At 43.2% G+C, this 15,022-nt stretch overlaps 1 protein-coding gene across 1 annotated transcript in view; it reads left to right on the plus strand.

The window, feature by feature from the left end:
• Positions 1-1,946: 1,946 nt before the first annotated feature.
• The window catches only part of LOC117963791 (von Willebrand factor A domain-containing protein 5B1-like), a 53,801-nt gene continuing 40,725 nt past the window's right edge, over positions 1,947-15,022 (plus strand). The window contains exons 1-2 of the mRNA XM_059001772.1: positions 1,947-1,953; positions 2,443-2,604. Of these exons, the coding sequence (XP_058857755.1) occupies positions 1,947-1,953; positions 2,443-2,604 (169 nt within the window). The remainder of the gene's footprint in view (positions 1,954-2,442; positions 2,605-15,022) is intronic.

The following is a 15,022-nucleotide window of genomic DNA, read 5'->3' on the forward strand; positions in this document are numbered from 1 at the left end:
TTGTTTTGGCCCTTGCGCTGTTTATTTTGTTAAGTGTGTTTTGTCAGTGTTATAAATAAATTGCATTAGCGCATTAAACCTGCAGCTTACTGTGTCTGAGTCTCTCCCTGCCAATACCATCTGGGCTGTGACACTACTGTGCCACATATGGTTACATCATTAACAACTTCTGAAGCAATAAATCAGTTGGTTGCTGTTTTTTTAAAGAAATATATTTGGTTATTCAGGGGGAGGAGCGCTGACAAGCCTGGGGGAGGAGCTCTGACAAACCTGGGGGAGGAGCTCTGACAAGCCTGGGGGATCGTGCTCACAAGTCTGGGTGATCATGCTGACAAGCCTGGGGGAGGAGTGCTGACAAGCCTGGGGGATCGCACTGACTAGCCTTGGGGATCGTGCTGACAAGCCTGGGTGATCGTGCTGAAAAGCCTGGGGGAGGAGCGCTGACAAGCCTGGGGGAGGAGCTCTGACAAGCCGGGGGGAGGAGCACTGACAAGCCTGGGGGAGGAGCGCTGACAAGCCTGGGGGAGGAGCTCTGACAAGCCTGGGGGATCATGCTGACAAGCCTGGGGGAGGAGCGCTGACAAGCCTGGGGGAGGAGCGCTGACAAGCCTGGGGGATCACGCTGACAAGCCTGGGGGAGGAGTGCTGACAAGCCTGGGGGATCACGCTGACAAGCCTGGGGGAGGAGCGCTGACAAGCCTGGGGGATTGCGCTGACAAGCCTGGGGGAGGAGCTCTGACAAGCCTGGGGGAGGAGCTCTGACAAGCCTGGGAGAGGAGCTCTGACAAGCCTGGGGGAGGAGCGCTGACAAGCCTGGGGGATCGTGCTGACAAGCCTGGGTGATCGTGCTGAAAAGCCTGGGGGAGGAGCGCTGACAAGCCTGGGGGAGGAGCTCTGACAAGCCGGGGGGAGGAGCGCTGACAAGCCGGGGGGAGGAGCGCTGACAAGCCTGGGGGAGGAGCGCTGACAAGCCTGGGGGAGGAGCTCTGACAAGCCTGGGGGATCATGCTGACAAGCCTGGGGGAGGAGCGCTGACAAGCCTGGGGGAGGAGCGCTGACAAGCCTGGGGGAGGAGTGCTGACAAGCCTGGGGGAGGAGCACTGACAAGCCTGGGGGAGGAGCGCTGACAAGCCTGGGGGATCATGCTGACAAGCCTGGGGGAGGAGCGCTGACAAGCCTGGGGGAGGAGCGCTGACAAGCCTGGGGGATCACACTGACAAGCCTGGTGGAGGAGCGCTGACAAGCCTGGGGGATCATGCTGACAAGCCTGGGGGAGGAGCGCTGACAAGCCTGGGGGAGGAGCGCTGACAAGCCTGGGGGTTCACACTGACAAGCCTGGGGCAGGAGCGCTGACAAGCCTGGGGGATCATGCTGACAAGCCTGGGGGAGGAGCACTGACAAGCCTGGGGGAGGAGCGCTGACAAGCCTGGGGGATCACACTGACAAGCCTGGGGGAGGAGCGCTGACAAGCCTGGGGGAGGAGCGCTGACAAGCCTGGGGGAGGAGCTCTGACAAGCCTGGGAGAGGAGCTCTGACAAGCCTGGGGGAGGAGCGCTGACAAGCCTGGGGGATCACGCTGACAAGCCTGGGGGAGGAGCTCTGACAAGCCTGGGGGAGGAGTGCTTGTGCTTCCACTCGAGGATGAGCTTTGATTGGGGGTGGGGGGGGAGTAATAGATCTCCTTCTAGCAGCTGATCAGTTAATATATTTGAGTCAATGTGAAAGGCTCAGATGCCATTACAAGGGTAACTCTGTTCTGATCGCCTATCAGTCACTGGTTGAGTCTCCCTCTCAAATGAACTAAAAGTGCAGTGCAGCAAGGCGTAGATTCCACAAGGTGCCTGCAGACACCAGGGCTGCGTTCAATAAGCTGAGCACTCTCTCTGGAGACCCGTAACAGATATTAGCAGTTATAGAACGGTCTGTTGGGAGCGAGCAGTTTCACAATGACAGGCAAGACAGCATGTGTATTAAAACAGTTAACAGTTTTGCAATTTTTGTATATTTTAAAAACTATATATAATTACTACTACTGTATTTGTGTAATGTAAAGTTACTGACACTTTTTTGGTTTTGCATCTTGAGTCAGATTTGTCAAGTTATAAATAGTCCATGTTTCTTTTCTAATACAATCGCCAATTAAAAAAACAAACAAAAAAAAAACATCCTCATCATTATTAAAAAGCCAAAATGATAACAAAAATATTATGCACAATTAAGCAATGTAAATGTTACATAAGTAATATTATGATATATAAAAAAAACATTGTTAATAAGCAATTGTTTATCAAAACTGTTTTTTTAGTGTGACTACATTCTCACTAATATTGCAAGTTGATAAACAGAACATCAGCGGATGTATGAATGCAAGGACAGTGCTTGTCTGTGCTGAGCTGATAGGCTCAGTTCCCACTGTTAAATATCCCTTCCCTTGTTGTTTAGGTCTCTTTGTGTACCCTTTGGACGAGTTCTCCACTGTTGTTGGTTTCGAAGCAATGATATCCAGAAGGATCCTAACAGTGCAAATAAAAGACAAAGCAAAGATGGACGACTGTTACTTCGACTGTTGTACGATGTCCAATGGAACCTTTCAGAGTGGCATTGGTAAGCTTGAGTGGAGAGTTTCTTTTGTTGAGTTTCTCCATCAGCCTCCTTTGTATTAAAGACATTCAATGGAAAGCTCTTTATTAAGACCAGTCAAGAGCAATGCCTTATAGAGGGGTAAAAACACAGCATTCATGTAACAAATGAATATAACATGTAAGCAGCCCTTAGTTAAACTCATTTATTTAACACTATTGCAAAGTTTAACCATTCTGGATGTTATTTATTTTAGCAGTCATATATGCATTTCATACGGTTAGTCCATGTTGATGAGTACTATATTATACTGCATACGGTATAATACCCTTCACTTGTTCACTGTTGATTATGTGTCGGTCAGATAGTGAAATAATGAGGAGACTAGCAGGATTAAAACACTTCTGATATAGTGTATGTTACAAATATCTATGGCAGGCAATGAGAACTGAAGAGCAGCTTCTGAATCTGAATTCTGAGTTGTTGCAAATAACACTCTGAATGATTGCAAACAACTGACTGCCGAACCCCTGACTGTGTTACACTATTTTTTGAATACAAATGTACAGCTGTGTATGCTGGTGAAACTACCAAACCAGTAGCCCTTAGATGTGCACAGCATGCATATGACTGTATACACTGGGAGTCTAGACCCACTCCAGTGTCCTTGCACTTCAACCAGCACGACCACCATTTCAAACTACACGCATGCAGATCAGTTTTAAATCAAACCAGAACGCCCAATGAAAGAGAGACCACTGAACAACAAGCAATAGCACCACTAATACATGTCTTCATTTTGTGTTATTTATTTCTACCTATTTCTATTCCTTCTTGCCTACGTGACCAGCGACTCACACCACTGCAGTCTTTCCCATTCGCACACACTCACGCCTCGTAACCATTGAGAGCCCATTCCCACTTTATCAATCAAACCAGGGGTCACAAATGGAGATTAGATAAAGGGGCATTCAGAACAGAAAATAGGAGGCATTTTTTTACACAAAGAATTGTGGGAGTCTGGAACCAACTCCCCAGTAATGTTGTTGAAGCTGACACCCTGGGATCCTTCAAGAAGCTTCTTGATGAGATTCTGGGATCAATAAGCTACTAACAACCAAATGAGCAAGATGGGCCGAATGGCCTCCCCTCGTTTGTAAACTTTCTTATGTTCACACTCCCCAATAGCATATACTGTATAGTGAATCTCAAACCATTCCAACACTAGAAGACACTGAAAAGATTCCTAGTCAAAACAGCATTGAATTGAAGTTTCATTTAGTATTTCTTATAAAAAGGCAAGGAAAGAGTAAAAAAAAAGTAATTAGAAGCTACTCGCTGTGAAAGGAGATTATAATTAGGGCTTCTGTTTTTCACGTTTTATTTATTTCATTTTTTGGTGCTTATTTTTAGCTATTTTCGAGTTATAAGTAAATTGTTTTTTTACATTTTGCCACAATTTGTAATTCTGTTTTATATTCCACAAGCGTGTAAATACTCCCTATCAAACTGGAATATAGCTTTAAATCTCACGAGCAAGAACAATCCTCCGTTTCATGTAATCTTGTTTTAAATCTTGCAAGTGTTTTACAATCCTCCAATAGAAATGTAGGAATTTGCTGCAACTTAGTAGTTGTGGTGGGTTTAAGTATTCACAATGAATCATCGCGAGAAAATGATGTCAGGATGATTCTGTAGTTTTTTCGATAATACCGGAATGTTTATGGGAGTGGAGATGTGAGCATGGGAGAAAGTCACTTGCGAGCTCAAGGGCAGATTGTGTTGGTGTGAGCATTCCTGCAAGTAGTGCACATGTGGATAAAATTACATTGCCTGTTTGAGCAAAAACCAGTGTTGAAATGATTGCAGATTTGTCTTACACCTGCGAATCTGACTCTGCGCATGTATTTATCTTGTCTTGTGGATTGTTTGGGAGGAGCTGAAGAATGTATAGGATTGGGAAAGGAGGATCTGTTTGAGTAGTGAGGGGTGATACCAGGTGCTGCTTTGAAGTTAATGCTATAGCAGCGTTCAGGCAGTGAAGGCTGTGCGTTTGCTCTGAGACTGCCGGAAATCCCATTAAACAGATTTGGATCGGGTTGTGCCCAGTCAATGATGTGGTTGTCAGATGCCAATTTAGCTGCTGTTTTTGCTGAGAAGGCTTTATGATAGTCGAAAAACACTGGGTAGAATTCATAGGAGTCTAGTTCAGCTCTGCGGTTAGGATATACTGATCATAGCACGTCTCTGAATATGGAAAAGGCAAGGATGAATTCCCCCAATGTTAGATTTTTCAGTAATCTGGGGTCTCTGGATTTCAGTGTTACTGATAGATCTCCACAATCCACCATTCTATTATCCGGGAACTCTGATGTGGCCATCAATAATGAAACAAGATTGAAGTCCTTACCTTCAATTATGTTGCGCTGAATTTGCAGGGATATTGAGTGACGTCTAGCTGATGTTGAAGAGGAGGAGCCGTATGCTGTTGCAGTAGCAAGGTTTTAGATGGGAGGATCTGTTGTAATGACCGAGGTTAGAGCGTTAGAGCGGAAGTGGAAGTAACTCAAGCGGCCGCTACAGTGTTTCCTGCAGGAATTACTGATAAAGCTTCATGAATGTTTTTATTTAAATGCTTTTAGATTTTTTAATATGTCAATCCAAAAATGTGAGTCTTGCAATCCACTTTGGTTTACACCAAATGAAAAAACACAAGACAACTGATGGTTAGAGTAGATTTAATTGATGAAAGGAGATGGTAGGACACCGACGTAGATTTAGCTAGGGACGGTAGGGACATGTCTCTACCAATGTCAAGGGACCGTTGAATTGTCCCTACCAATAATTTTGATAAATCTGAAACGTCTTTTGTCATGTTATTTTATCCGCTCCACAAAGGGTTAACCCTCCTCCTCCTCCAAAAAAACCCCCCCAAAAAACCCGCTAATTTGATTGGCTTAGGCACTAGGTTCTCAACCTGGGTTTTTTAGGTGTTTGGTGGAGTTTTGGGGTGTAATCAGCAGACAAGAAAACTACAAATTCCATAATGCATCACTGTAACACGGACTCAGTGCGCGGATGACGTCAGGGACTAAGCAGAGTGTTCTGTTTTCATTGAGGCGCGAAAGTGAACAAGGACTCGGGAGTTAAAGGTGATTCTCCGGGTTTAAAATAAGGAACATTCTAGTCAATCTTAAACGGTGTATATTGTGCCACAGTTTTCACATTTATTTTAAAAAATAATTACAAATGTAATCAGTTAAATTCGATATTTATTTTGTGTTTGTTGGTTAATGCGTTGTCACATTATTTCAATCCTCCTCCTTCCTCCCTTTGTAACTAACTTACTCCTTGCTTGATATTTTTGTATCGTGTCTGTAAAAAGCGAACACGAACATATATTTGATTGAATGGACAGTGTGACTATCCAGGCGGCTAAATAAACGCTCTATATTATATAGGTAGTCATAAAAAATAGATATTAAAAAGTCAAATTAACCGGGGGGGGGGGGTGGACGACGACAGATATACAAATAAATTTCAGTGGGGCGTGAGTAAAAAAAAGGTTGAGACCCGCTGGCTTAGGCTGGACTCTGGAAAGACGCTCATCTGAAGTTGCCGCTTGCTGGTCAGTCTGATATGAGTGTGAGCCACTGACTGAATGAAAGTCAGGTGCCGGGGCTAAAGGTATTGTCAGCTCGTCAGCAACATAGTTTGAGAGAATAAACCTACCTACCTACCTAATGGGTAGGTAAGTAGGTTTATTACGTTATCGACCCATTGCTAGCTGCTAACCCCACGTCTTTGGTGGCTAGCTAGCTTGTTTCACAGCTAATCATTATGTATGTGTGTGTGTGTGTGTGTGTGTGTGTGTGAGAGAGAGAGAGAGAGAGAGAGAGTGTGCGTGAGCATGTTTTGATATCGTCAACCAACTAACGTAGCTAATCACTTCAATTTGGCTTTAGGTGACTAAAGCATAATGGCAGCCAAAAAAATAAAATAAAAGTTTTTTTTACAAAAAGTCAAAGTGTAAGTAGGAAGATGTTATTAAAGTAATAAACACAATTGATAATGATTCTCATAGCAAATGAAAAAATAATTTACTAATGAAGTTAGCAGAGTCATACTTTCTCTCTAAACAGCATGCATCAATTTATCATTTTATCAGACGAGTGAAGCAGTGCAACCTGGTAAAAGCAGTACAGAGGCAGGTGGAGCAACAGGGTCGCAGGTGAGGTCTGTAATGGCTTAGTGATTATAACAGTGAAAGTGTTAGACTCAGTTTTGAGATATATTATTGTTTGAGGCACATTGTGATATGATAGTAGGCTAATGCTGTATAGTAATACTCAGCAAATAAAGTTAGCATAGCCATATATTTTCTCTCTATATGGCATGCATCAATTTATTATTTTATCAGGTGAATGAAGCAATGCACCCAGGTACGAGCAGCAGCACAGACACAGGAGAGGTAGGCAGAGCACGTGAGCGTGCATGTGCTCATGCTTGTAGTGGTAGGGGTAATGGTAGCTTACAGTAAGGCTGGGATAGGTTATAATTCAGGTTATAAGTAATTCTATAGCAGGGATGTCAAACCGGCTTCCAGGAGGGCCACTTTATCATAGTGTTTTAAGTGTATACCAGCCAACTTCATGTCAATCAGATTATCCTCGATTCATTCATTTCAAGCCACCAGAAGTGACCATTTAACAGCTGTCTCCTAAAAAATGTCTTCCCGGGGGGGCACGCCCCTGAACCCCCCTAGCGACCGCGACTCCACCCCCCTAAAAAATTGTGTCCCCACCAATGTTCAAACCAAACCTACGCCCTTGTGGTAGGATACAGGGGGCCTAGCTCCCCCCGAACCTCACATTATAGGTTACCATTACAAATCAGGAAGGAGGGACATTGCTCAATTGCACTACACAAAGTTTTTTTGCAGGATATTTATTTATTTTTTCATGGGAAAGGGGTCAAGCCAACATGAATTGAGTAACCATTTCCAGTGTTTTTCCAGTGTTTATTGGATATAATCGATTTAATTGTTTTTGTAATGGGGGTGTTTTATTTGTTTTTTTTGGTTAAATTGTAAATCAAGAGAGAATGGGATTGTAAGAATTAGGAACATCAATGAAATAATACAGTAGGTGTAATAAAAATGAAAGCTGTAGGGTACAATAAAGGGAACAGGAGTGGATGCATCTTGTTTCCCTCCTACGCTTTCCGCAATTCCTTTCTCCTGGCTTTTCATTTTTTAAACATTTTATTTCAATTTTAAAGAGCAAGTACCTTGAAATTTCATGTAGTCTTCTACTGTCCGAGATGAGGGCCTTTTATAATATTTACAACCATTCGGAGTTGTTTTTGTTGCAGTAAATCAAATGATTTCACTTGAGTTGGAACATAGGAAAGTTTACACACGAGAGAAGGCCATCCGGCCCATCTTGCTCGTTTGGTTGTTAGTAGCTTATTGATCCCAGAATCTCATCAAGCAGCTTCTTGAAGGATCCCAGGGTGTCAGCTTCAACAACATTACTAGGGATTGGTTCCAGACCCTCACAATTCTCTGTGTAAAAAAGTGCCTCGACATGTGGGGCATGTTGTCCGTATCCTCCTTTGTAAAAACTTTCAGGAGCTGCTGTAGAAATATATGCAAGTCAGGCTAGATAAGTTAACGGTATGGATGGAAGTAAGAGCCAGTGCCATCTAGTAATATGACTGTAATAATATGAGCAACTCCTGAACTCAGTCAAATCACCTGAACACAGACCTTAACACAGGTTTGTACACACATATGTATATATATATGGTATTTGCTAATGGTTGATCTTGTAGGCACCAATAAGTTCCCTGCACCAACAGGTACCTAAAAGGAAAATATAATCGATAACTGAAAACACAGTTTTTGAAACGATAACTAATCACAGTTGCCCTGGGGATGAATTCTACACACAGTTTGGCAATAAACTAGTATGTATACAGAATTCCAATGGGTTACTATACATTATAATGGCACAGTACTTTACAAGTAACAAATGATTCACCAAAACGGGTAAAGCTCTATGTTATATGCTGCCGAGGGTGCTCCCCACAATTTCAGACTATTCATGGGCTCTTCACTCAACAAGACACTCATCGGCACACAGTATTTCAATCAATTAATGTACATGATAATGGTACATGCTGGCACACCCTGTTCCAATAAGCACCCTTCAGAGTTCAGGACCCCAAACTAGTTTTAAATTGTGGGCAACATGAAAAAAAAACATGTTTTTTGTGCTTACTTTATTATTGCCACAGTATTTGAAAATTAAAAGATTTCAAACCAAATAAGTAATATGGAAAGTACATGGAAATGAATAATACACTGAGACTAAATAATAATATCCCAAAGCAAAGAAATCACTAATAAATAAGATAACCTTAAGAATATCTAAAACAAACTAAATTAAAGCTCGGATCTGCCTAAATTGAACATTGATATGTTCTATTTCAAAAGACACATTTTATAAGAAAATATAAATACCACCGGATATTAACTAGGAGTGATGTGGCAAGTTTTATTTCCTTAAAGTTAGAAGCACTGATTTTAAGAAAATCATTCTGAAATTCATACCGACACAAAGAGACAGTGCTTAACAACGTTAGTCCAGAAAGTGTCAACTCTGATATGAACTAGCCATTCAGAAACTTCCTCTAGCCCCCTTTTTTTCCCCACAATCACATAAAAAAACAAGAGCTTTGGCCACTAAAATGTGTCTTCAGAACTGGCTTCCACGCTGTTAGTATTGCACCACGGTCTTCATGCTGCTTCGAACAGGAGGAACCCAGTCTTGTTACCTTAAAATAAGTCCTGAGTTCTTTTCCCGAGAGGATACCAACTACACAATGGAAACGTCATGCAATATTACACAAGAGTAATGCTTATTAAGATCACCTAAAATAGAGAAGGTCTTATCTGTAATACTATAATTCTGGAAAATATCTTAACTGGGAAACTGCTGTAAACTTCCACGATTCATCGCTATGTCATTTCTAGAGAATGTCTGTAAGTGACACCTCCGAAGTTATACAGAATCAGATATTCCAGGAATGAAGCATTGCCTTTTTAAAGGACCACAACTTAATGTTTGCTTCTTGCTCTTTATGGGAAGCTAGGGAAGAGTCCTCATTGTAACTGCATGTAACTTGCAGTTTCATTGCTAAGTGATTGTGAGAGAATCTCTTATAGTTAATTCTATCGAAGTTGCCTTGACTAATTACCAAGAATCATTGTATATCTGTCACAGGATGACATCACAAAGGGTTTATATACTGTAATGAATACTAATTGTTAAATTCCCTACAAATGAGTAGTAACCCATTGGAATACTGTGTGTCGCTAATCGCCCTGTTAAGTTAAAGATTGTTTTAAGTTGTGGGCAATACCGTACACTTAGATCCACCGCTGTTTAAAAGAATAAACCCCACTATAATTGAGTGTTTAGAGTAATTACAATATTATCAACTGAATTATATTGTCTTTGTTGCCAAATCAAAAGGGCAAAACATATTTACTGATCTATTGGAAAGTCTATAAACATGTCATTTCAAGAATTCAAGAAAAGTATTACCATCCCATGTCTCGATTGTGCAGTAGCTCAGAATCAGCTTGAATCAGACTGTCTCGATTCTGCTGTAGATCAGAATCAGCTTGAATCAGGTTGTCTCGATTGTGCAGTAGCTCAGAATCAGCTTGAATCAGGTTGTCTCGATTGTGCAGTAGCTCAGAATCAGCTTGAATCAGGTTGTCTCGATTGTGCAGTAGCTCAGAATCAGCTTGAATCAGGTTGTCTCGATTGTGCAGTAGCTCAGAATCAGCTTGAATCAGGCTGTCTCGATTGTGCAGTAGCTCAGAATCAGCTTGAATCAGGCTGTCTCGATTGTGCAGTAGCTCAGAATCAGCTTGAATCAGGCTGTCTCGATTCTGCAGTAGCTCAGAATCAGCTTGAATCAGGCTGTCTCGATTCTGCAGTAGCTCAGAATCAGCTTGAATCAGGCTGTCTCGATTGTGCAGTAGCTCAGAATCAGCTTGAATCAGGCTGTCTCGATTGTGCAGTAGCTCAGAATCAGCTTGAATCAGGCTGTCTCGATTGTGCAGTCGCTGGCGGAGAGAAGTTTATTAATGTGTTCCAGCAGTGGTTTGAGGTAAAGAGCAGTAGCGGCTCCTGACTTGAATAAGTGGGGAGGCTATATATATATATATATATATATATATATATATATATATATATATATATATTATTTATTTCTTAGCAGACGCCCTTATTCAGGGCGACTTACAGTCGTAAACAAAAATACATTTCAAGAATCACAGTACAAGTATTAATACAATTAAGAGCAAGATAAAATACAATGACTTTGGTTCTAGCAAGTACAAGTATATGCCAAAATACAATTCTTTTTTTTTTTTTTTTTTTTTTTTTTATAAATTTAGTCGTCGCCAATTATTTTTACCCCGGTTTTCACCCCAATTTAGCATGCCCAATTATTATCTGTATCCCCGGCTCACCGCTCGCAACCCCCCCGCCGACTCAGGAAACGGAGGCTGAAACACGCGTCCTCCGAAACGTGCTCCTTCCAAGCCGTCATTTTTCGCACTGCAGATCCACAGCAATGCTACCAGACCTATAGTGCCGGAGGACAACACAGATCTGTCGGCTCCGCTGCAGAGCCACAGGCGCCCTATCGGCCACAGGGGTCGCTGATGCGCGGTGAGCCGTGGATTCCCCTGCCGACCTAAGCCCTCCCTACCCGGGCAGCGCTCAGCCAATTGTGCGCCGCCCCCTAGGAACTCTCGGTCACGGTCAGCTGTGACATAGCCTGGATTCGAACCAGCATGCTCCAGGCTATAGGGCACATCCTGCGAGGAGCGCCTTTACTGGATGCGCCACTCGGGAGCCCATGCCAAAATACAATTCAATAACGGAGCAGATAACAGTGTCAGTGATAGTTACATCAGGATATAATTAAATACAAAATGCTACAGATTAAATATTACTTGTGGCAGATTACAGTACTCTAAAGTACATGATTAAATGCAGTAAAATAGGGAGCAGATAAGAGCAAGTAAAGCGTTTTAAGGAAGAGTGATAAAGTGTCCAGAGGGAAAAGAGAAGTTCTACAGGTGCTGTCTGAAGAGGTGAGTCTTGAGGAGGCGCTGGAAGGTGGTCAGGGACTGGGCAGTCCTGACATCTGTAGGAAGGTCATTCCACCACTGCGGAGCAAGGGTGGAGAAGGAGTGGGCTCTGGAGGCAGGGGAGCGTAGAGGAGGTACAGCCAGTCTTCAAGTGCAGGAGGAGCGGAGAGGTCGAGTGGGGGTGTAGGGAGAGATGAGGGTCTGGAGGTAGCTGGGTGCAGTCTGGTCAAGGCATCTGTAGGCGAGTACAAGAGTCTTGAACTGGATGCGAGCGGTGATCGGGAGCCAGTGGAGTGAGCGGAGCAGTGGAGTTGCGTGGGAGAAGCGAGGCAGAGAGAACACCAGGTGAGCAGCGGAGTTCTGGATGAGCTGGAGCGGACGGGTGGCGGACGCAGGGAGGCCAGCCAGGAGGGAGTTGCAGTATTCTAGGCGGGAGAGTACCAGGGCCTGGACCAGGAGCTGGCTGGCGTAGTTGGTGAGGAAGGGTCGGATTCTTCGTATGTTGCTCAGGGAGAATCGGCAAGTGCGTGCCAGAGTGGAGATGTGCTGGGAATAAGAGAGGCAGGGGTCCAGGGTGACTCTGAGGTTCTTAGCTGAGGAGGAGGGAGAGAGTGTGGTAGATTCCAGAGGAATGGAGATAGAGAGATCAGAGGAGGGGGAGGAGGAGGAGGAGGGAAAGAAAAGGAGGTCAGATTTTAGAGAGGTTGAGTCTGAGGTGATGCGAGTGCATCCAGGAGGAGATAGCGGACAGACAGGTAGAGATACGGCAGGGGATGGTGGAGTCAGAGGTGGGGAAGGAGAGGAAAATATGAGCATCATCAGCATAGAAATGGTATGAGAAACCATAGGATGTGATGAGGGGGCCCAGGGAGCGGGTGTAGAGAGAGAACAGGAGAGGACCCAAGACTGACCCTTGGGGGACTCCTGTTGAGAGAGGGCGATGTGTAGAGGTTGCTCCACGCCAGGTTACCTGGTAAGTGTGGTTGGAGAGGTAGGAGGAGAACCAGGCCAGAGCAGTGCCAGAGATTCCCAGGTCAACGAGAGAGGATAGTAGAATAGAGTGATCGACAGTGTCAAAGGCAGCAGAGAGGCCGAGGAGAATTAGGACAGAGGAACACACACATACGTAATAAAATGTTGCAAGTTTCAAAAGGTACTTCTTAATTTAATAAGAAATGTAATACATTAATATGGTACATGCAGCACATAAGGCAAGCAACTGAATATAACAAAAACACAGAGCGTGGACTTACTTGACTGATGAATCTTAACTGATTTCATTTGTAGAAAAAATATTTTTACAGCCTGTGGAAATTTTTTTTAAATCACTATAGCCCTGTGAACAGGCTGGCTGTAGGGGTGACATAAGACCAAAAATGAATGCAAGGATACAGGATATTTGTTATTAAACAACAAATAAAAAGATTCAAACAAAACAAAACAAAACTACACAAAACAGCACTTTGGCCAAACAAATAAACAGCAACAAGTAGTATGCTGGTTGCAAAACCAGCATACGAAGCAATTGTTTATCTTTTATTTTTTTTATTATTATTTGAGTCCCTCCTGTCTCCACTCTCGTTCTCCACTCTGAACACTTCCACAAGCAGCCAAACTGCGGCTCTTTTACATTGGTGACCGAGGGATCAACTAGCTATCAATTATTGTATTATCCCTCGGTCACCTTTTGCACGGGTTTAGTATGGATGTGTGACTGTCAGCTAATTATATATAGTAACTGATCAGTCACGCATTCCCACAAGGTATTTAAAATATAAACATTAACATGGCGGCCGGCACCTTGCTCGTCCTGCCACACAATAATAAAACACAAATAAACACTGACTTTTCACCGTCATATACATATAAATCATAACAACAATAATAATAATAAACAAATATATACACAAAGGGGCGGGACACCCTGCCACAAGCCCACAGAAATCCACAGGGAAGATGAAGAGACGGTCTGAAAAACCAAACTGCAAATACTCACAGTCAACCATTTTGTTTTTTCGTACCATGAGCAATTAAAAAGGCAATTTTGTTTTGGTCCTCCCTGTGGAAGAAGGTCTGATTTAGGCTTTGGACAACCTTTATTGTTATTTTTTATTGTTATTTTTTCCTCAATTGAAAGTGAGGAAAATGGTGTAGAATTTTTAAAAAAAATACACACGTGACCCATAACCTGCCTGGCAACAGACACCTCAAGATTAAATCTAATTATGAGTGATAGAGGCTAGCCGCAAGCTTGCATCGTGTAGCCAATACAAATACATTAAAACCTGACAGACAGAGGGTGATTGCAGGTGGAAGACTGTGACAGAAATACGATTCTTGGTTGTAAATCTCCCTCCTGACCTGTGAGGGCGCTAAGCAGCGAGAACAGAGTTCCTTGGACGGGCTGGTCTAACAGTTCTTTCCCAGTGTTCAAGGGAAGTCGGCCAGCCTGTAAGGCGGCGACACTGTTGCAATAACGCATTGACCCGGAAGGAAAATGACGTGGCAGCCGCAGATTGGAGAGGCGGTTGCACTCGTCTACCAAGGGGTCATGTGTGACGGCATAAAAGGGGATGGAGAATTGCAATCTGTTCCTTCGCTTTGGTTTAATGTGAGTAGAACCGAGAAGGACAGTAAAAATAATACAGAAACTGAAATTGTGAATGTTGTTTTTTTTGTTTGTAATCGTCTTGTCTTGTCTTGTACGTTACTAGACAGCTAATAGTTTCGGAGCTGTCAGGACCAGCACTAAACTGGACAACACTGCACCATTGTCACAAATATAAACCTGTATCACCCACCACGAGCACTACTGCACGCACCCAGGACTGGTGACCATGTTTGTATTATTGTGGGGCGGATATAGTTTATTATTTGGGACTGTCTGTTCTTGTTATTTACCCCATGCTGTACACATTGGTGTGTATTGCCGGGGAATTATTGTTTGGTCGCCTGACCTGAAATCTCCAAAATGAAACATTTCCAAACTGGATTACAATTATCTCTGTGTGCTTCTTTCACGCACTGCATCACTCCTGCACCTGCTCCCACTCAGCCACTTTGTCACAAAGACACACACAATCCCACACATTTTGAGGCTACATTAGCCAATAGCAATGCAGTAGAGTTGACCTTGGAAAGCATGATGTAAATAAACTTTTTTTACTTTTACAACATTACATGTAGGCTTAGCCTCCGTAGCCTCTTATGACAAGCCACCACTGGTAAACAGACATCCACAAATAATTAGATCATTATTAGAGC

The sequence above is a fragment of the Acipenser ruthenus genome, chromosome 27 (genome assembly GCF_902713425.1).
Source record: "Acipenser ruthenus chromosome 27, fAciRut3.2 maternal haplotype, whole genome shotgun sequence".
NCBI lineage: Eukaryota > Metazoa > Chordata > Actinopteri > Acipenseriformes > Acipenseridae > Acipenser > Acipenser ruthenus.